Raw genomic sequence first — 22,776 nt, 5'->3', positions numbered from 1 at the left:
AGTTGACGGGGGGGGGTGAAATCACGGGATGAAGGACTTTTGGGTACCAGGTCAACCCTCTGCGTGCCTATGGGCACTTTCGTACACCAGGTCAACTCCACGTATTCCGACGGGGACTTTGTGGCACCAAGTCAACCCCATGCATTGCGATGGGGTTCCCAAACGCGCTTGCAACAAAGTCTCCATCTCCTCGGCTTTGTCGCTAGGGATGCGTCTGCTTGGGAAGAAGAGGGGTAGGGTGCTTCTCTTTCCTCCGGAAAAGCGAGCCCCAGATATGCCCTGGCTAGGGAAGAGCCCACGCCCAGGGGCCCCAACCCCAAATTTGCTGTGCGTGTGCACGTGTCGGTTTTGCGGCAGGGGAACTTGACCAAGCTCTGTGGGGTTGTGTAAGTTGCCCGTTCCCTGGAGAACATCTAAGCCCGTCAACTATAGAGCGACCTGCAAGAAGGAGAGCGGAGACCAGCTCCGCATAAGCCAAAGCTCAGGTTCAGGCCACGCAAGGGGAGGTGGGGTTCGGGCCACTGCACTACCTTAACCAGGAGCAGGGTCAGCAAGGGCAAGTTTTGGGGATGGACCTGTACAAGTCAGCGCCCCTCCCCGCTTGGCAACTGGTGGTTTCCTGCCACTCCTCTCAGCCATCTCCTGCTTTCTGCCTCATCCTGCCTGGAGCTGAAGCTGAGAAGACAGAGAAGGGCCTCCTTGCCCTGCCGCTCACATACGCTTGCTTTGGCCTTGCTTGAAGTGGAAGAAAGGGCTGGAGGAAAAGGCCGCGTTCCCTGACCGGGAATCGAACCCGGGCCGCAGCGGTGAAAGCGCCAAATCCTAGCCACTAGACCACCAGGGAGGGGGCCGCGGCGCAGCTCCCTGCCTCCTGCCGTCCTGTCTCACGCGCTGTGCCACAGCACCCTGGATTTCATGCACGGGTGCTGCCTCCCTCATTCCGAAGAGGGAAGCCATCTCCTACCTTAGGCCAACTTGAATTCCCCACCTGGGGAAGTGCCAGGGTGTGGGGTCAGCTGAGCCGCCCGCACGGGGCCGAGCCCTTCCCCGCTGGTCTTCCTGGCTCCCGGCCTTGAAATCCAGCTACTGCCAGGCTGAGCTTTGAGCTCAGCGTCGCCACTCCTGCATGTCTGCTTCTCCCAGCACACGCCGCGCACCGCCACTTTGCGGGCCCCGCGGAGCCGGCTGGCCAGAAGCGGGGCTGGGATGCGGCCAGCCGCTGTCAGCCATTGTCCTGCTCGAAGAACCGTTTCCCGGGCACCCGCTCCCACCCCACCAGACCCGAGTCCTCACCCCCAAGGGCAGCGGCGCTTGGAGGCGAGGCCCGAGCCCCGTTTCTGCTCCCCAAGTGGCGGCACCCCGCTCCCCGTCCCTGGCTCTCGCAGCTGGGGCCAGCGTCTGCACCGTGTCCCTGGCACAGGCCTGGCCCTCCCAAAGGATGTGAACAGCAGGGCAGAGATGCGTGGGCGGGAGGTGCAAGGTGCCTTGCTGCCACGAGCGGCGGCCAGGGGTAAGGCTTTGCCGAGTCAGGCCCTGGGAGCAAAAGCCTCACGCGGCAGCCAAGGGCCAGTCCGCCCAACGTGGGGCTTGAACCCACGACCCTGAGATTAAGAGTCTCATGCTCTACCGACTGAGCTAGTCGGGCTGCGCAGCTGGGGGCCGCGCCTTGCCTTTCTGCCCGCGCACTCTCACCGCGCAACAGCTGCAGGAGCTGTCAGCAGCAGGGACCAGCAGGCCCAGCCTCGGTGAGCAGGGCTCGGGACTGAAGGGTCCGAGACGCGCTGTGGCAGGAGGAACTTGGGGCCATGACACGCCACGGAGCAGGAGCAGGAGCAGGCGCGGGATTTTTTCACTTGGGGTTTTGGGTAGCCAAGCTTCCTTTAACCCTGAGCTCATCTTACTCTTGCCTCTACTCCTACAACACTCCAAGCGCTCATGGTAGGACACCAGACCAGAAAGCCAGGCAACGCAAGTTGGACCTCCCAGGTCCAGGGCCTTGTACTGCTTTGGCTTTGGCGCTTTCACCTTTGTGGCCAAAGATCCGTTCCCAGGCACAAAAGCCACCCACCCCACCCTTTTTTTTCTCTCGCCCACTGCCTGTCTCTTTTTTGCCCTGCATTTGGCAAGGGAAGAGGGCCATTTCCCTACACCTGCTGTTGGGCACCACGTGCTCCACCTCAGTTGCGAGCTAGCTTCAGCATGGGGCTGGCCAAGCACACAGAGAAGAACAGGCCCAGGGCTCCGGGTCTGCTTCAGCCCAGCTACCATCCTGGGCCCTTTCTCCTGTGAAGGGAACAGGAGGGATTGGAATTGCCAGTCCCCCTTGCAGGAGAGGGCGTGCAGATTGCCATCCCCACCACTGGCTATGGCAGCACGCTTTTGGCCCAGGGAGAGTTGTCCTCCACTCGTATGCATTCCAAGTGACCAAAGCCCCGGTGGGTGTGGCTCTCCTGGGGGCTGCAGTGTCGGGCCCCTCATCTTGCCCAAAGAATGGAACGGCAAGAGAACTGTAAACCACAACAAGGCCCTGTGGAAATCATGCTTCGTTTGCCAAGCTCGGCCCAAACTCGTTTCCAATAAAATATGCTTCCATTTTTGGAGGCTGGTGGCTAGGTGGGGGCACTTTTTGGAGGATTAAGCCCCCGGTGGTTGGGCGGGGGGCGTGCTCTGGGTAGTTGACGGGGGGGGGTGAAATCACGGGATGAAGGACTTTTGGGTACCAGGTCAACCCTCTGCGTGCCTATGGGCACTTTCGTACACCAGGTCAACTCCACGTATTCCGACGGGGACTTTGTGGCACCAAGTCAACCCCATGCATTGCGATGGGGTTCCCAAACGCGCTTGCAACAAAGTCTCCATCTCCTCGGCTTTGTCGCTAGGGATGCGTCTGCTTGGGAAGAAGAGGGGTAGGGTGCTTCTCTTTCCTCCGGAAAAGCGAGCCCCAGATATGCCCTGGCTAGGGAAGAGCCCACGCCCAGGGGCCCCAACCCCAAATTTGCTGTGCGTGTGCACGTGTCGGTTTTGCGGCAGGGGAACTTGACCAAGCTCTGTGGGGTTGTGTAAGTTGCCCGTTCCCTGGAGAACATCTAAGCCCGTCAACTATAGAGCGACCTGCAAGAAGGAGAGCGGAGACCAGCTCCGCATAAGCCAAAGCTCAGGTTCAGGCCACGCAAGGGGAGGTGGGGTTCGGGCCACTGCACTACCTTAACCAGGAGCAGGGTCAGCAAGGGCAAGTTTTGGGGATGGACCTGTACAAGTCAGCGCCCCTCCCCGCTTGGCAACTGGTGGTTTCCTGCCACTCCTCTCAGCCATCTCCTGCTTTCTGCCTCATCCTGCCTGGAGCTGAAGCTGAGAAGACAGAGAAGGGCCTCCTTGCCCTGCCGCTCACATACGCTTGCTTTGGCCTTGCTTGAAGTGGAAGAAAGGGCTGGAGGAAAAGGCCGCGTTCCCTGACCGGGAATCGAACCCGGGCCGCAGCGGTGAAAGCGCCAAATCCTAGCCACTAGACCACCAGGGAGGGGGCCGCGGCGCAGCTCCCTGCCTCCTGCCGTCCTGTCTCACGCGCTGTGCCACAGCACCCTGGATTTCATGCACGGGTGCTGCCTCCCTCATTCCGAAGAGGGAAGCCATCTCCTACCTTAGGCCAACTTGAATTCCCCACCTGGGGAAGTGCCAGGGTGTGGGGTCAGCTGAGCCGCCCGCACGGGGCCGAGCCCTTCCCCGCTGGTCTTCCTGGCTCCCGGCCTTGAAATCCAGCTACTGCCAGGCTGAGCTTTGAGCTCAGCGTCGCCACTCCTGCATGTCTGCTTCTCCCAGCACACGCCGCGCACCGCCACTTTGCGGGCCCCGCGGAGCCGGCTGGCCAGAAGCGGGGCTGGGATGCGGCCAGCCGCTGTCAGCCATTGTCCTGCTCGAAGAACCGTTTCCCGGGCACCCGCTCCCACCCCACCAGACCCGAGTCCTCACCCCCAAGGGCAGCGGCGCTTGGAGGCGAGGCCCGAGCCCCGTTTCTGCTCCCCAAGTGGCGGCACCCCGCTCCCCGTCCCTGGCTCTCGCAGCTGGGGCCAGCGTCTGCACCGTGTCCCTGGCACAGGCCTGGCCCTCCCAAAGGATGTGAACAGCAGGGCAGAGATGCGTGGGCGGGAGGTGCAAGGTGCCTTGCTGCCACGAGCGGCAGCCAGGGGTAAGGCTTTGCCGAGTCAGGCCCCACCCAACAAGAGCAGGAGGAACTTGGGGCCATGGTGCTTAGAGCCGAGCAAAAGCCCCGCGGCAGCCCCGTTTCTGCTCCCGGGTCCAGTCCCCCTTGCAGGAGAGGGCGTGCAATGTGGGTGTGGCAGCAACTCGTTTCCAATAAAATACGCTTCCATTTTTGGAGGCCAATCCTTTTGGGTACCAGGTCATCCCTGGCTCTCGCAGCTGGGTGCCTCGCTGGGGTGCTTTCCTGCCAGTCTCCGAGGCCCGAGCCCCGTGCACCGTGTCCCTGGCACCTGCCTGGCCCTCCCAAAGGATGTGAACGGCAGGACAAAGATATCTGGGCTGGGGATGCAAGTTGCCTTACTGCCAAGAGCGGCAGCCGGGGGTAAGGCTTTGCCAAGTCATGCTCTCAGAGCAAAAGCCATGCGTGGGAGTGAAGATGGTCGCGGTGTACTGCCATGGTAGAAATGCACCCTACTGAGTACAGGGCAGGTGGGCGCTGGTCCCCAATCACCGCACCATGTGGAGGTGGGGTAGGGCGATCCATCATCCGGGCCAGCTGAGCCAACCTGCCGTGCTGAATTTCTCCACCTCCACGCTGACTGTGTAGAGTCCACCCGTTTACTTCTTAATGGGTTCACGCCCTCTTGAATGCTCTCTTCAAAGCTCTTTCCAACTTTCCGTTACAATACTTGTTGACTATTCGTCTCATGCCAGTATTTAGCCTTAGAAGGAGTTTGCCACCTCCTTTAGGATGCATTCCCAGGCAGCCCAACTCCGAGAAGACCCAGTCCCAGCACAATGCGGCCCGCTCCTGGCCTCACATTGTCCACAGGCTGCGCCTTGATGAGAAGGACTTGGACCCCGCAAGTGGCACCTGGGAGTGTGTCTTTTGTAAGCCACTTTTCCCGTGCCCCACTGCAGGACGGGGATTCGGCTCTGGGCTCCTTCCTGTTCACTCGTCGTTACTGAAGGTATCCTGGATACCTTCAAGTCAGCCGACCCTGACATTCCATACCCCAGGGTAATCAAAGAGCTGGCTAGCATTATAGCCCAGCCTCTGGCATGGATCTTTGAAAACTCTGGTGTAGTGCCCAAAGACTGGAAGAAGGCCAATATGGTGTCTATCTCCAAGAAAGGGAGGAAAGTGGATCCGGCTAAGTGTAGGCCCATCAGCCTGACTTCTATCCCAGGGAAGATCTTCAAAAACTTTATTAAAGAGGCCATTTTTAATGGACTGGCCAACACCAAGATCCTGAGAGATAGCCAGCGCGGGTTTGTTGCGGGTAGGTCTTGCTTGACCAATCTCATTTCCTTCTATGACCAGGTGACCTATCACCTGGACAAGGGAAAAGAGATTGATGTCATATATCTAGACTTCAAAAAGCCTTTGATCTGGTATCCCATGATCACTGTGGCAGAAATCCACCTTGGTTTCTCCCCAAATTCTCTGCCCTGTGACAATGAGATCAAGATGGCCCATCACCGAAGATTCACACCTCAGCCTGTTTCTTCAGGTAACTTGAGCTGGCTGCATTCCTGAGGAAGCGGGGAAACCTGCTCCCTCTGCCTACGTGACTGGCATCAGCTACCTGGGTGAGGGGTTTCTACTTGGGGGGTTGGAATCTGCCCGGTAACTGGTGATGTATTTTAAATTTTTTGGCGGACAGCAACCGGAGCTGACCTCCACTGGACCAGGTGAATGAGGTCACAGGGGCTATATAAGTTAGGGCTGCCCAGGAGGAGGGGGCAGCAGCCATGCGTGGGACACAGAGAAGCCTTACCATCTGATATTGGCTCTCTCTCACCCCAAAACTCACGAGCTGGAAACCGCCTGCCTCCAGAGGGGAAATTTCACCAGCCTCTGGAAGATGCTTGTGAGTAAGCTACTCAGGATCTGATTAGATATCTAGCTGGCAGTAACTGAGATGCGTGAACAAAAGGCGACCTCAGCCAGACTGTTTGCTCTTTACGATTTCTAGGCTATTGCTCAATCTTGTACCCTATTTTCACCCTACCCCTGTAATCAATAAAGTCCTCCTTTGTGACCGGTGTGGGAGACTTATTGAGGGGTGGGTCTAAATTATGCCTAAGAGACCCCTTAGGTCTGTAGACTAAGGGGGACTGTACGTTTTGCCCCTGGACTTGGGGAAGTGCCCCAAGTGCCTGTACTGGGTCGAGCACCCGTAGGAGTTTAGGCCTGTGTTTCCCCAAGGACACAGGGCTGAGTGTGAGTCCCTTCTCGGCGTGGTGGTGGCCACGTTACCACCAGGCTAGCGAGTGTGCTCCAGGAGAGGGGTTGGGCCGGACATAAGGTGCCCCTAGGGAGGCATTCAGAGCCTGGCAGGTGGTCGGGTGCAGAGAGGTGGGCTGCTCAATGCAGGAGCGCCCCCTACTGGCCGCCACAATCACCTCTTGGTGAAACTGCCAGATTGTGGCCTTGGGTCCACCATGACCTGCTGGCTAGGAAATTGGCTCCATGGTCAGACCCAGAGGGTAGTACTTGATGAAAGTCAATCATCATGGTGCCCTGTGACCAGTGGGGCCCCCAAGGCTCTCTCCTTGCACCTATATTGTTCAACATCTTCACTAATCATGTGGACATTGGAGTCAAAAGAGGACTGGCCAAGTGTGCTGATGACACCAAACTTTGAGGCAAAGCATCCTCATAGGCTCTGCAGTGCTACGCTGGCTAGTACGGTGGAAGAAAGAGACTTGGGGGTCATCATTGACCACAAGATGAACATGAGCCTGCAATGCGATGCTGTGGCTAGTAAAGCAACCAAAACGCTGGCTTGCATCCATAGAAGTTTCTGAAGCAAATCCCGGGACATCATTCTCCCCTTGTATTTGGCCTTGGTGAGGCCACAGCTGGAGTACTGTGTCCAGTTTTGGGCTCCACAATTCAAAAAGGATGTGGAGATGCTTGAGAGAGTCCAAAGAAGAGCCATGCACATGATCAAAGGTCAGGAAAACAGACCTTACGACATGGGGCTCTTTAGCCTGGAAAAGAGCAGGCTCAGGGGTGACCTGGTGGCCACCTATAAGTTTATCAGGGTGACCACCAGTTTCTGGAGGAACATTTGTTCACCAGAGCACCCCAAGGGATGATGAGGTCCAACAGTCATAAACTACTGCAAGACCATTTCAGACTGGACCTAAGGAAGAATTTCTTTACTGTCCGAGCCCCCGAGGTCTGGAACAGCCTGCCATCGGAGGTGGTTCAAGCACCTACCTTGAACACCTTCAAGCATGAATTGGATGTTTATCTTGCTTGGATGTTGTCCGGCCCAACCCCAGTTGACGTCCTGCCCTTTGGGGGGAGGGGCTGGACTCGATGATCTTCCGAGGTCCCTTCCAGCCCTATGTCTATGAAATCTATGAAATCCTGCTTAGTTTATTTTTCTCCTCTGACTAATATTCTTAAAATCAGCAGATCACCACATCTCATGTGTGGTTGCACCTGAGTATTGGGATTCCTTGCAGGACTCCTACCTGTATCTACAACTACCTGCAATTGCGCTGTTCTGCTTCTCTTCGTTACAAACATTGAGAGGAGGGTTGGGAAGCCTGGGATTAGCTCTCCTTTCTATCAAGCTGGGAGGAAAGCTTCAGGATTGGTTTAAAAGTTAAAACTGCCGCCAGAGAACATATGAAGGGGAAAAAAATAGCAGCGGATGGTTTGAAGCCATCAATCTCTCCCTGATGGGTCCACCATGCTCCTGCTGCACCACACAACAAGAAATACCTGCCTGCTCCAAAAAGCAGCTAGAGCAGTTCCCTGGAGGCTGTGGGCAGCACAGACTGCAGGAGGGGCATGTCTCACAGAAGCCTCCTGCTGCCCAGTGGGGAAGCACTGCTGGTGGGCACTCAAGGAGGGAGTGGTGGGGTTTGGAAGGTGGGAAAAGCAGCACTTCCCCATCAAGGCATCCAACCTGGGGTGCCTGCAGGACAACAGAGACACTCACCATGACACTACGAAGATCAAGGCTGTTTGATCTTCAGGGCTGAGGAAGGAAGCAAAAGTGGGAGAAAGAGAAAATGACTTTCCTCAGCTGAGAGCTGAACCCAGGTAACCTATTTAGAAGTCACTTGGGCTCACCACTATACCACCAATGTAATGCACTGAGAGTGCTTCTTTCCAGCAGGGGAAGGAGGAACCCCAGGTACTGCTGCATTTCTGCTTTGCCAGGATCCTTGACCTGCTCCAGTATGGGCTTTCTGTGAGTTCTCCAGCTGGAGATACGGGATCAATTCAGAACCTGTGGATTTGCATCTGCTCCCACCCAGCCTCGGCTGGTGCAGCCCAGGAGGCATCCAGCCATCCGTTGGCAGGAGAGGAGGATACAGGATCACAGGGCTCGGAGCAAGGAGTGGAGCCCAGGTGGGGAGTAGACCCCGATAAGGGAGCATGAAGAAACCGGCATGTCCAATGGGAGCAGGGATCCTGGATAGGCCAAAAGGTATTAAGGCTCCTTAATCAGCTAAACAGACCCCCTGCCTCTGTTCCAGAAGCCCTGCCTGTTAGCATGACTTCAATCTCCTCCACTAGTTCTAAGATCAATGCTTAATCCATAGGTGCAGGTGATATGACCCACAGGCCAGATTCAACCTGTGGACCCTCTTCCACAGAGCCCCCCTGTCTGCCTCTTGGTATGCCAGAGACAACAGTGACAGTGGTTTCCAGGTCCTTTTGTTCTCTGTGAGATCACTGGGTGGCCCTGGCATCCTGGCAGCAGGTGTTAGAAGTGCAGACCCACCTGTTACTGCCACGGTCTCCATCCAGGATGGGCACCCGAGCTGCTGCTTCACCACCAGCTGGAGAAGGAGAGGGGGAGGCTTGGCTCTAACCCACCTATTGATCAGCCACAGAAACCAGACAGCAGGATGCTCCATGCTTCTTCCACCCTGAAGCAAGTCCTGTTGGAGAGTGTGGAAGAGGAGTACAGTACTGGCACTCAAGAGGAGGGGATGCTGAGCTGTGCCAGAGCAGGTTAATTGCTTCAGGGATTGAAGAATATCTAAGGTTGATGCTGTCAGTCCTCCTGTACCTGGACTGTGTGGAAGGTGGCACTGGTGGCATGTGTTGCAACTGCTTATCCAAATCCTAGAGCTTCCCCTGGCCTCACCTCAGTAAATTGTAAGGCAAGTGAAACCATTGTATGCTCCAGGGGCAACCCAGCCCTGTTTGCAGCAGGGCATCGAGTAAATGATGCTAAAGTAGAGGAAATGTATCATAGGACAGAGGTAAAAATATTGGGAGGACACAACTGAAACATGTGCACCAGGTTATCACAAGCGACTCTACAGCACATTGCACACCGCAGCCCATTGAAGAGGCAGCTTTGTCAAGAACTGCTTGGCTGCAGTCGATTCCTTCTCTGCTCTTCCTGCTGGTGCAGCTACTAGCTTGCCCTGCAGCCAGACTCACCTTATTCCCCTCCAGTTGTGAAAACATAACAAACACCTGGGGACACAAAACCCATGTTTGGTGCTGCAGCAGGCACCCCTGTCACTGTCTGCGCACACTTAGCCCAGGCCCTGACCCCAACCTTGGTGTGGAGACCCATGGCTTGGTGCTGGGTGAACTCTTCAGGCCTTGATGAGAATCTGTGCAGAAGCCTTAAGGGTTTCCCCTCCCCAAAGCACAGGAGATACTGTTAATATAAATGACCTTTACTTAAAAATCCATATGGATTCATACGTTCTCTTTTGATGGTTTTAGAGAAGTCACAGATTAAATAAAAGCAGCTGAATTCTCCTTCATCCTTTTCTCTCCATTTGCAGTAATCCTTTGCTCTTTTTCTTACCCCAGAGAAGGAAGCATTGTGGCACTGGGGGAGGAAGAGAAACCGTACAGCTTGGGAACGGAAATCTTTGGAATGGTACAACTCTGTGTTTCCCCAGCTTTTTGAAGCCCACCAAGAAATGCCACCAGGGCTAGAACAGAAAATGGTTTGGTGGGATAGAGGGAAAGTGTTGATAGCTAGACAGTGACCAACTGGTCAGAAAGGAAAACAAAGCCAACAGTCCCATAATTGACAGGATTTGAGCCTGCGTGGGGTAATCCCATAGGAATGTAAGTCCAATGCCTTTGCCACTCGTCCACAACTACCAGAGCTGCTACATCCCTCAAGGTGATTTTCTATTGTTTGTCTGGGACATCATTCACTAAGAGGTACTCATCCATTCCTGTTTCAGGTGAATCTTACTTCCACAGACTTCACCAAGAGGAGAGGAAGGTGTTGTCCTAATGGTTCCCATGCTAGATTTTGAAATCAGTGATCTGAGTAGAACCATCGTATTTGGGGTAGATACCCAAAAAAGTCCTGGAAGGCCCTTCTAAAACCTTTCATCTTTGCAAATGTACATGTGGTCCTTGCTGTGGGCAGGGTGGGTAGGCAGGAGGATGAGTGGATGCACGGGTGGTCTTACAGAAGGACAGACAGGTAAGCTGGGGGTGAAGGATGGGGAATAAAAATGCCAATGGTGATCCCTGAAACATGACCCTTTTAGCTTCACCGCTCCAGCTGGGGCTTGTGTCCTGACTTGCGCCTCCCTGTAGTAATGCTTGGGGTCTGATCATGACTGCAGCTCCCTGGGATAACACGGGCAGGGAGCCGTAGCGTTTGGCCCCTGGGAAAACCCTTCTTTAGTTGGAGCTGCCTGTCTGCTTGCTTCAGTACTCATTCCTAGGGAAAACCTTGGGGGCAGGTTCTAGCAGCACTTACAATTCATTTCTGTTCAGTGGTTCGTGCTTCGACTCCCAGGAGGGTTGTGATCCAGGTCTCTCTAAGCCTGTGATATGCAGGGTCACTTCCACCTCAGACCTGGGGAAGGAAGGGATGTTTCTGGATGGCAAATACATGGCAGCCCACAAACTACATACTCCTCCCCCCACCACCCCTTCGCTTGGGGCTTCAAACTGGATACCAGTGAGATAGCCAATACACGGCACAGCCTGCTTCCACTCCCTGTGACCAGGAGATGCAGGACTTTCCTCCAGGGAGCTGGGCAGGGGAACAGTCACCCAGGCACTGCAGCTTTTTCATGTCTGTACAAACTTGGGACCCTGGATCTTAGGCCCGGTGAGAGGTGGCACCTGGAACAGCCTCAGTTCTGTGCTGCTGGTTTTGGGGCTGCAGGAAATACTGCTGCTTTTTGCTGACCAGGAGCTGCCACTGTCAGAGGCAGGATCCCCTCCTGCCCCTCACAGTGGCAGCTCCAACTGTCCTGGTTGTGGGACATTCCTCACCCTGCTCAAGGCTGCCCCATGGAGCTGTGGAGGGAGACCTGATCCTGGCTCACATCCATTCCCAGGGCAGCCACTACAGTCAGTGCCTGGAGGGAGCTTTGGCTGCAAGTGGCAGGTGAAGATCCTATTTTTCCTGTGGGTTTTAAGAGCATAGCTGTCCCCTTGGCCTGCTCACCCTGCTCCTGCTAGTGTATCAGCGGAGGGAACACCAGAGAAACTTCCTAAAATCCTCTTGACTTCTTCAGCTACCAGGTCCCCAAGCACTCGCAGGAGCCTTGAATCATGATGGATGCACTGTCATCTCAGAACCCACCTCGCAGCATGGCCAAGGGCTCGTCCTTACTCGGCCCTCTCTGAAAGGAGTAGAGCATCAGGGGCCTGGTTCAGGGCATCTTCCAGCCCAGGTTGGATTGTGCTCAAGCACCATGTGGGAGGAGATCGCACACCCCTTTGGGGCTGCATGAGGGCAGGGTTCAGCATTTGACAAAGGGTAGTTGGAGAGCACACATGCACAACACAAGGATGGCTGTACTTCCACTCTCAGCCTCCACCCCACTTCTCCCATCACCATAACAGGCAGACTGCATTGTGGGGACCTTGGGGGGTCTTTTCTGAAGGCCCCAAAGTACATAAAAATGACCTGCCTTCCCCTCTTCACTGCAAAGCATGTTCTTTCCACTGCCCATTGCTTCCTTCCCCTCCTCTACTGCTGCATTCCCCACCATCCCAGAGGTGGTAGAAGCCTCAAAGCTGCTCCTCCCTGCTGCAGCCAGGCTGCGCGCTGGCTGGGTTAAGACAAGTTCAGCAGGGAAGAGCCACAGCTGTAGCACATGGGATGAGTGTGACGTGGGTTTCCCCTTCCTCCACCTCTTCCTAGGAAACTGAGCAGGAAGGGGGAATTTTCTTGTCCCTCTTCTGCATCCCAACGTTTTTTCCTCAAGCCAAGAAAGCAAGAACCTTGGAGTAAATGCCATGATAGGACACAAGATCAGAAAGGAAGTCAAAAAAATTAGGCACTCACAAGTCCAGTGTGCTGTTCTGCTTTGGCTTTGGCTCTTTCACCTTTGCGGCACCAAATCAATTCCCAGGCACAGAAGGCCACTCTTTTTTTTTTCTCTTGCCCACTGCCTGTCTGTGGTTTCCTACTTCTGGCAAGGCACGAGACCATTTCCCTACACAAGCTGTTGGGCACCAGCTGTTCCACCTCAGCTTTGAGCTAGCTTTAGCACTGGGCTGACCAAGGAAAGAAAGAAGAGCAGGACCAGGGCTCCGGGTCTGCTTCACCCCAGCTATGATCCTGGGCCCTTTCTCCTGTGAAGGGAACACGAGGAATTGGAATTGCCAGTCCCGCCTGCAGGACAGGGCGTGTGGATTGCCATCCCCGCTACCGGATATGGACCACGATTTTGGTTCAGGGAGAGCTGACCTCCACTCTTATGCATTCAAACTGACCAAAGCCACAGTGGGTGTGGATCTCCTGGGGGCGTTGTGCAGAGCTGCAGTGTTGGGCCCCTCATCTTGCCCAAAGAATGGAACGGAAATATACCTGTAAAGCAGAAAAGGGCTCTGGGGATGTCATGCTTTATTTGCCATGCAAGGCCCAAGTAGACCTAGGTGGCAAGGTCTCCTTGGAGGCCTGGTTCCCAAACTCATTTGCAACAGAGTCTCCATCTCCTTGGCTTTGTTCCTACGGAAGCAGCTGCTTGGGAAGAAGAGGGGAAGGGTGCTTCTCTTTCGTCTGGAGAAGCTAGCCCCGGATATGCCCTGGTGAGGGAAGAGCCCATCCCCAGGGGAGCCCAAAATTGGCTCTGTGTGTGCACGTGTCTGTTTTGCGGCAGGGGAACACGACCAAGCTCTATGTGGTTGTGTAAGTTCCCCAGTCCCTGGAGAAAAACTAAGATTGTCAACTATACAATGACTTGCAAGTAAGAGAGTGGCAGCCAGCTCTGCATAAGGCAAAGCTCAGGTTCATGCCATTCAAACAGAGGTGACAATCCTACCCTGGCACCACCTTTCCCAGCATGCCCAGTGCACCGGCACTTTGTGGGCTCTGCGGAGCTGCCTGGCCAGAATCATGGCTGGGATGTGCCCAGCTGCCATCAGCGCCTTATGCCCCTCAGGGAACCACTTCCCAGGCACCTGCTCCCACTCCACAAGTCCTGAGTCCTCACCCTCAAGGCCCGCGGCACTTGGAGGTGAGGCCCGAGCCCCCTTTCTTCTCCCCAAGTATCCGGACCCTAACCCCCCTGGCTGGCTCTTGGATCCGAGGGCAGCCTCCACACCATGTTCCTGGCACCTCCCTAGCCACCCAGGGCTGCACAGCCTGGCCCAAGGCACGTAATGGCAAAAGAGAGATGTTGGGGTGAGGAAGTCCGAGGATGTCCAGAAGCTGAAATCCCAGACTCACAAAGCAAGTGGAAAAAGGAGATGTGCTCCCAAAGACCCTGAGATTAAGAGTCTAAAGCTCTACCGGCTGACCTAACTGGGGATCTGCCACCCGGGAAATCCTATGTTGTCTCAACATTTTTTTTTTTTTTGATCTTTCAAGATATTGCCATTCCATGCAAGAGACAGGCCTGAAAATATATATCTGAATGTAGTTCAGCATATAGTACAAACCAGTGTCCCTGGACTAGCCCTAACAGGACTGGTAGGTCTGTGTGCATTGGACTAGAATATCTTCTACAGAAGCATCCAGTCAGGGTATGAAATCCTCAAGAGTTGGAGAGCCTGCCATTCTCCCTTTGGACATTTCTTCCGAAAAGCAGTCACCCTTGAGAGTAAGTCTGCATGCCTGACTACTGGCTGGCACTTGACACACTTGCCACCAGCCCTGGGTCATGCTTTCCTGAGGCCCTCTGAACCCCATCCTCTAAAATGTGTCAGGACACAACTAAAGCTTCACATGAATTTTTTCACATCTCAAACATTTCCAGTAAACTCCCCTTTTCTCATTTTCACTTCATTAAAAAGGGTACTTACTTAACAACACGTTCACTTTTCAAAGATATCATTTGTCTTTTTTGAAAGCACTGCAGAAACATTTATTAAACTGGGGATTTTGTGCCAAAAGCCAACTTTTTGATAAGCCCAGGATTTCTAAAATCATTTCGATTCAAAACTCAGCAACATTCTTATTAAAACCATGACGAACAATTTCACTAAGTTTTGACCTGATATTAAAAAAAAATCAACCAAATTTCTATTAGAATATTCTTGCTAGTCATTCTACTCAAGCTGCTCCACTAAGCAACTTAACAAAGGAAGAAAGGGAAGGAATAACACCATAGACTGAGCTGTGTAATAAGGCTACTGAAGAGATAAAGAATATATTCTGTCTCGCCCTAGAATGGTGACAACCTGATTGTTTCAAAACTGTTTATAATAAAAAAAAAATGTTTCACGATCTGAGCTGGGAACAGTGCTAGAATACACTTAGCGACTATACCCCCACAAGTGAGAATGTGCAGTGTCTAGCACCTCAAAGCCTTTTGAGGCACTGCAAAATGCATGTGGTGCATGGTAATCTGTTTGCTGTGCTGCATATTTGCAGCGGGGTGGCAAAATTATAGATACCAGGAAATCCCATTATCTAAAAAAGCTGCACCAAAAAAAAGTGGTACAGTGCACGTGGCAGCAGGATGTGCCACCAGAAACCAGAGCCTGGCCAGCCACTCCAGCTGCTGCCCAGACTCCACATATCTGGATCAATGCCACTGCTGCCCTGGGAAGCCCCAAGGACCCCAGATAAAGCTGCTGGGGCCAGCCTAGCTGCTGCACCCAGACTCCCCTACCCCACCCAGGGCAACTTGTGGGGGTGCTGACCCCACCGGGGGCATACTTGGGGACAACTAGCAGCAGCACAAATACATGTTGCTGCTATTTGTCCGCGGGGAAATACATATTCCTGCTCATGGGGACATGCCCAGCAAGTATATCAGCCTCCATGCTTCTTAAGTCCCACTGGGGAGAAAATTGGAGTTCTGGTTACCAGCCACCAACTTGTAACTCAGATAAATCAGCCAAAGAATAAGAACTTGTAAGGATTGCCTTGGCGATGTTGGGCCCTTCAACGGGGCAACCAGGAAGCAAGCACAATAAATACAAGCAAGGTCCCTGGAGTAAGGATCCAGTTGGAAAACCTTTGCAGAAAGTAGGGGTAAGGCCTTTAACCGAACCAGGACCATGGGGAAGAAAGTCAATTAGGTAGACAGGCTATCAATCACTGCAGACCTGAGGATGTGACTTCCCTGGAAACAATTCTGGGTAGAAAAGGGTCTATAAAAGCCCTGGTGCCATTTCAAGAGAAGTTGAAGAGTTGGAAAGGCAGGTATCTAACCAACCAGTGGACAAGTGCGATCTCTTCTGTCTGGCCAACCTTTCTGTTTTATGCTCACCACACTCACATTAGTGCAAAATGAATGAGTGTGAAGTGCTATTGCTGGTAGTGGGTTGTGCTCACTATGCACTGGTAAAAAATACCAACACACAGAGAAAGGAGAACCAGACCTGCAGAGAACCAGGCAGGAGAATCCCACCCAGAAGAGACTGGGTGAGTGTCTCCTGCTCCTCACCCCACTTGTCCTTCAGCTTCAGTCTTACTGCTGACTTAAGCATGGTGAGGAGATACTGCTTACGGTTCCCATTTGGAAAAATACATGCGTGAAGCTTGGCCTGAAAGGGGAAGTGGTGGGAAAAGAACGTGGAAGTGAGAGAGAGGCTGCATGGCTCTCTTCTCTGTAACAAGCACAAAGCTGGAGAAGAATCAAACTAGCTGGTCCTTACACAGAAATCCAGCTTCAGGAGGACCACAGTTGATTTACCCCCTGAGAAGGCTGGCCTTATTGACATCAGTGGAGAGAGATCAACTCGGGGAGAAAGGAGGGATCTCCCACTGGAACTTCTGGCTTTCTCCCTTTGGTTCAAGCTTCCCCTTCCTATCTTAAACGAAAGGCCTCTTTACAGTGGAAGGGTGAAGGACACATGATAATTTGTCAGTTTAGATGTTTCCAACCCAGTGTGTTATCAGGCTCTGGGAATCACCACCATGAGGGTAGAAGTCCAGCAGGTGTTGTCAGCAGATCCTTTCACGTGGGCCCCCAGAAGGCAGAAAGGATGCGGGGTTAGAGGGAACACAAGCCATTGATGTTACACTGAGCTGTCCCAGATAGGTGTCTCTCAGAGGGCTGTTCCCCTGGCATTGGGACTGATGGCAACAACTGAATACGGGCACAGTTCCATATCCGGAGTCTCTCTCTTCCTCGCTGACAGGACGTGCTGGGAGAGAGAAGGAGGGATCTCTTGGTACGTTTAGGTATCCAGGTTGTAGCCGTATTGGTCTAGACCAGGGGTTTTCAACCTTTTTTAACAAGTGTACCCCTTCTGCCTCAGACTTTCAGCTCATGTACCCCTTTATATTTTTTTCTTGTTTTTAAGGCTCCCATGGTGAGTCTGGGCTGGAGCTGGGGCTGGGGTTGGGGCTGGGGCTGGTGCAGTGGCAGGGGCAAGAGCAGCTAGCTTGGGGGATGTAGGGATGGGAGGGGGCTCCCACTGCTGCATGCACCCTGGCAGAGGCCCAGGAGCCATGTGCCCCCCAGATCTGTGCACAGAGTAGAGGCAGATGCAGCTGCAGGCTGGACTCTGCACTTCACTGCCCCAAGAGCCACGTAATGCTATGTGCCTGCTGCCACCAGGCTGTCAGGAGACACACACACACACACACACACACACACACACACACACACAGATACCATACAGACACAGACAGACACACACAAACACACACAGATGCAGACAAAGACACCCCCCAGCCCCGGTAGGTAAGTGTATGTGAGGGGAAGAAGTGGGGTGAGGGGGCAGATCGAGACCCCCACAGTACAGGAGGGAGTGGGGCAGGAGAAGGGGTGAATGGGGCCCAGGCTGAGCTGTGGGACAATGAGAGCCCCACAGCGCATCCAAGGGCATGGGGGGGGGGGGTGTCCCACTGCTATTTGCACAGCAGAAGAGCCAAGGTGGGGCATGTGCCCCTCCCCCGATCTGTGCACAGGGTGACGGCATGCTTGGCTCTGCTCTGCCTCTACACCTCACTGCCGCAGCTTCAAGACCAGGAGCAGGGGTGGTGGGGGTGGCGAGGGCAGCAGTGCCCCTCTGTGGGCCGCACAGGCACCACCTGGCTGGCCAGAAGTTGGGGGAAGGGGTCACATGCAGCAGACACTGCCACCAACCACCCACAACCCTGTGCCACCACTGCCGCCCACCACCAGCACCACCCCCATGCTGCTTTCCAACAGCTGGTTGCACGTCCAGCTCCACTGGCTGCTGACAGGTGGCACGTGATTGGCCAGGTGCAAGGCCCATCAGCAGCCCACAGAGCCACAAGTGCAACTGGCCATCAGAAAGCCCTATTCACCCCTTTAAAAAGGTTGAAAACCCCTGGTTTAGGGGATTCAAAAGGAAGGGTTCCAGTTGGGGCTGGATGGCTGGGTGAGAGGCTTGTGCAACTGCCTGCCTGTCAATTGAGGAGACAAACATGTGTGAGTACACACACATGCCAAAGGATTAACATGGGCACACGCACAGCATGTGGCCCTAGTCCTCTATCAGGGAGCAAAGTTCACCCAGCTTCAGCATAAGCAGACCACAAGTCTGGAGGCTACAATAGCAGTGTGGCAGAGCTGTTCCAGCAGAGGGCAGCACTTATGCACATCTGCTAGCACACATTTGCACACACACATGCTGGCAAACATGAACCCTTCAGTATGTGTGTGCAGCTCCAAATGGTGGGGCAGCCTTTTTTACACGTATGCATACACACTTAAATTGTGTACAGTTCCAGTGGTAGCTGGAGGTCACGCACACACACACACACACACCTGCACATAGACTCCAAGCTGCATCCAATTCTAGCAGGGGCAGCGCGCGCACGCGCGCACACACACACACACACACGCACGCACACCAAGCTGCTTCCAACTCCAGCGGGGGTAGTACCCATTAGCCTTCATCTGTCTACTGCACCAAGCCATGTCCCCATCTTTGTCCCCTGCCCATTCAGGCCTCTCTCCTGGGGAGAGGGCCACCCACTTACCTCACCCACGATCAACCCCAGAAAGCAAAGCACCATGCCACTTAGGGCCAGGTGGACAGCATTGGCCAGCACAGGTCCCCTTCCAATGTCCTCCACTTTCCCCACCTTGAAGACAGGCTGCACCTCTAGCACCAGCTCTGCAGAAAAAGGAGGAAGGATTTTCCCCTGTGGCTTTGTGGGGGAAGAACACATGCGAGGGTGATCTTACCCTACATGTGCCCACCCCTCTGTCCCCAGCAGCCAGGATCATAATCCCACAAGGCCCCAAGTCCCTCCAGTGCAGTGATTCTGAAACATTTTAGACTCAAGGCACCCTTCTTTAGACCCAAGAAAATGCCAGCTTTTAATTTTTGCTCCTTTTTTAACAATGGAAAAATAATATAGCATTTTATCCATTGCAAAGAACTCAAAAAGACCACATGAAGACAGAGTTGTTGTTGTTTTTTTACACTATGGATTCCTATTTGTAATTGTTGGGTTCATCTTGTGAATCATGCTTGCACACCTGCCACTGCTAATATTGTGTGGCATCCCCTGAAACAACCTCAAGGCATCCCAGGCTGCCACAGCACCCTGGCTGAGAATCAGTGCTGTAGAGAAAATGACAGGACCTTAGTTCCCAAGGGGAGTCGGTGGCAGAGCCAGAACTCAGAGCTGTGTGCCCCCATCACAGGGCCAATCTTCTCCCCCAGCCCATGGCTCATTAAATCATGGACTCAGAGAAGTTAGGCTGGAAGAGACTTCCAGAGATCACATCTAGTCCAGGCCAGGATCATTCCTGCCCAAACCATCCCATACAAATCCTTGTTTAACCTACACGCTGTCTTCACTCACCTTCCTCCACAGTGCTGTTGACAGGAGTCCCTTGCTCAGGCTTGGTGTTGCCAGCAAGAATCTCCTGCTCAGGCATCGGGGCAGTGGTGGTCTCTGGAAGTGGACCGCGATAAAGGGAAGTCTCTGGGAGGGCTGGGCAGATGGAGGGTATTGAACAAAAACTCTGATGAGGAAAGAGAAATCAAAGCATTCCCCCTTCCCCCTGCTCTGCACATCTGTCGGGGCTGGGACAGGGGTGCTCTCAGGATACGTGTTGGGGGGGTGGGAGAAGGGGCTCAGGCAGCTGCTTATGGTACAGACAGCAGGGCCCAGTAGAGAGCCTTCTGCTCTCAGAGTAGGGAATTTCAGGGGATGGGTCTGGATCAAACTCAGTGGTAAACTTTCAGACACACAAAACAGGGGTAATGAATGGGAGAGGAGGGGGCAAAAATGCATTAAGCATTGGAGCATTTCATCTCACCCTTTCCCTAAGGCAGAGCTCCCATCCAGAAACACTGAGATGCCCTGATTGGGTTGTGAGGAGAAACCTTTTCACTGCCTTGCTTCAAAAGGACTAAGTCTGCTTTTAAACATGGCTTTTTTAGAGCTAAAAGGAGTTTGATTAGCTCAGTGGGTCTCAATCTGGTTAGACTCAGGGGCCCTGCTGGAAAAGGCCAGCTGTTAGGATTCACTCATTTTGGACTGGAAAAATAATAGAGCAAGTCTTCTGTTGCAAAGAACTATAAATAAAAAAAAAAAAGCAAATTGGGACAGAATATGGCTTCCTCTTTGTAATCTCTGATTTTATCTCGTGCTTGCACACCTAACAGTGCTTAAAAGGATCTTTCAGTGCCCCAAGGTGCTGCAGCATCCCGCTCGAGAGTCACTGGATTAACCCAACACAGCACAAAAATTACCTTCCTCCACTCTCAAGCTGACTGTGGCCGAGGAATCTGTGTTGTGGCCCAGCACGGTCACACAGTAGGTTCCAGCGTCCTGGGCCTGCACTCCCCGCAGCAGTAGAGACAAGTTTCCCACCGCCAGGTCTGCCCGAGCCTCATAGCCCTGGCCCAGCTCCACACCGTGTGTGCAGGCTTCCTGCCAGGGGCCCGCTCCACGGCAACGGTGGGCTACGAGCAGCAGAACCAGCCGTCCCGTGGGCAGGAAGCGCCAGCGTACCTGGAAGAACTTGGGCAGGGCTTCTGGCACATTCAGGAAGGCGGGCAGCAGGGCCGTGCCCCCCGGTCGGACCTGCAGTATGCCTCCTGGCACTGTCACGGACAGAGGGCAGCAGGGCCCTGCATGAGGGGGAAGAGGGGGTGGGGGCAGGGATGAAAGGTGGTCCCACTGGCTATCACCCAGACCCCACATCATCCATGCACCCTGCCCATCTGCAAAACAGGCCTCCCACCCTCCACCCCACCTGTTCCCCTCCCATCGCACCCTGCCCCACACAGAGCCCTCCTACCCCATCATGCCCCCAAACACCCTGCCACACATGCTGCGCGACCCACATCTCGCCTCACGCTCTGCACCGCACATGGTGCCCCCACACACAGCCTCCCCCCACATGCCCCTCACACCCCAGGCTCCCAAAAGTCTGGTCTAGTGCCCTAACATACAGCCACAGGCACTGAGTCTACACCATGACCCCCATTCTCCTCCCATGTCCCCCTCCGTCACCACCACAGACCCCCCCCTCCCCACATTATGACACTCCTATCTCCATGACATGTCATGTGTGTCATGTTCCCAGGACAAATATACACCGTCCCCTTCAGTGTGATCACCCCTTCTACTTCCCACATTGTAACCCCCGGCAGAGGGGCCCCACAACACACACGCAGCCCCCAACACTTTTCCAACAACCCCCCATCACACACATGTACACACACCTCACAACATCCCACACAATGCCCCCATAGTTTGCTACTCCCACACTGCCCCAACACACACATATACACACACACAAATAGCCCCTCTACACTCTACCGTCACATGCCCAGTTACACATTAATGCCCCCCTCCCATACCGTTTCAGGTACAGTGCTACACACACACCCTGCTCTGGTCTGTGACTATCCCCCCCAGCCAGGCACTGTAGCAACACACACCACACACCCCACAACAGTGAATCCCCTTTCACCATCCCCTTCCACCGTATCACACACAGTATCACACTCACACATGCACCCCTCTACCCCATATCGCCTAGCCCAGGCACAAGTCCCTAAGAAGGAGAAACTATGGATGGGTTTTCTTGTGGGAGGTGGGGGGTATCCAAGGAACATCTTCCAGTAAGACCACACTTTAAAGGAATATTTTTCCCCATGGGTTGAAATCCCAAGCTCCACAGACACCTTTTTTTTGCCTACCCCAAATGCTTAACTATGTGTGAGGAAGGATGGTTAGACTTAATGGTTCACATTAGTCATAAACAACCGTGAATAACATCCTGATAGCAGTTACCAAATATTAATTAGTAGCTTTAAATGCTCCAACTTCCTTTGGGGGGTTGGGGGAAAGCAAAATCCTAGAAGGGAGAACATTTCTGGAAAATTCCCCCATTTTTCCACATAGGAAGGGAAGAAAAATGTAGGGGGAAATGCTGAAGGCAAGGATTTTTGTGGATGACACCTTTTATTGTGGGCGGGGGGGGGGGAAGCCTGTATAGCTGGGAGGCACATAGACCAGCTTTGCGGTACCAAAGTCCCTTTCCTCGTGTCTCTGGGAGAGACACAGACACAGCATAGCAAAAGGGCTTGTGTATTTTTCACCCTAAAGTTGAGGTTTCTTTGGATTTCACCCCCTCCCCTCACAATTATAGCCAACTTCTTTTCAATCTTTCTCTGTACAGTTCCCACCCCTTGTCCTTGCCCCACAGTGGGGAGCCCTGGCCTTCCCAGACTCACCCAAGCACACCCAGAGCAGCAGAACCGCACGCATCACAGCAAGGGACGGCGTCCTGCCCAGGCACAGACTCACCAATGTGCTGCCTCAGCCGCTGCACTCAGCAAAGGCCTGTTGTGACCTCTGTCATGGGATGGGAGGGCAGGGAAGGATAGCTGGAGCCAGCATTTCCCCTGAGTGTTCGTCTCTCTTCTGTCCTGCGCTTCCCTTACGTGATATGCCCGGGGTTAAAGACAAATTGCATGGGCTGTAACCCCTGGTCAGGCCACTGGCATAAGGCTTTTGGGTTTACGAGGAACCTGGTACAGGGATGAAGGAAACCCGTTCTTGTTCCCTAAGGGATGAACGGGGAAGGGGTTGGGAGTGCCTTGGCTGAGGCATGGCTTTGTGTGAACTGCACACACTAGGGGACAGCAAAGAAGGGAGCATGTGCCTCTTTCCTGCAATGAGCCACAAAGATGTAGGGCCAGTTCCCCACAGGAGAGGGAAGGCCCCTTCCCTTTCCCCATGCCCCGGG

General features: G+C 54.0%; 1 protein-coding gene and 3 non-coding genes across 4 annotated transcripts; all 4 read right to left on the bottom strand.

Moving 5' to 3' along the window:
* Positions 1–772: 772 nt before the first annotated feature.
* On the bottom strand, positions 773–844 carry TRNAE-UUC (transfer RNA glutamic acid (anticodon UUC)). The gene has a single exon. It is a non-coding gene; the product is annotated as a tRNA-Glu (tRNA).
* Positions 845–1,572: 728 nt separating this feature from the next.
* TRNAK-CUU (transfer RNA lysine (anticodon CUU)) lies at positions 1,573–1,645 on the bottom strand. Its single transcript has one exon. It is a non-coding gene; the product is annotated as a tRNA-Lys (tRNA).
* A 1,800-nt stretch (positions 1,646–3,445) lies between these two features.
* Positions 3,446–3,517, bottom strand: TRNAE-UUC (transfer RNA glutamic acid (anticodon UUC)). The gene has a single exon. It is a non-coding gene; the product is annotated as a tRNA-Glu (tRNA).
* Positions 3,518–14,514: 10,997 nt separating this feature from the next.
* Positions 14,515–19,464, bottom strand: LOC149851804 (uncharacterized). Its single transcript, XM_090030367.1, has 3 exons — positions 19,371–19,464; positions 18,537–18,673; positions 14,515–16,726 (listed from the first exon to the last, which is right to left on the bottom strand). Exons 1-3 carry the CDS (start codon positions 19,444–19,446, stop codon positions 16,628–16,630), a joined length of 312 nt encoding a protein of 103 aa, XP_089886493.1. The 5' UTR covers positions 19,447–19,464; the 3' UTR covers positions 14,515–16,627.
* Positions 19,465–22,776: the final 3,312 nt, after the last annotated feature.

Source organism: Crocodylus siamensis, unplaced genomic scaffold, assembly GCF_052110815.1.
Source record: "Crocodylus siamensis isolate JL-2025a unplaced genomic scaffold, ASM5211081v1 HiC_scaffold_172, whole genome shotgun sequence".
Taxonomy (NCBI): domain Eukaryota; kingdom Metazoa; phylum Chordata; order Crocodylia; family Crocodylidae; genus Crocodylus; species Crocodylus siamensis.
The sequence above is the reverse complement of the archived record's forward strand: the minus strand, read 5'-3'. Positions and strand labels throughout refer to the sequence as shown.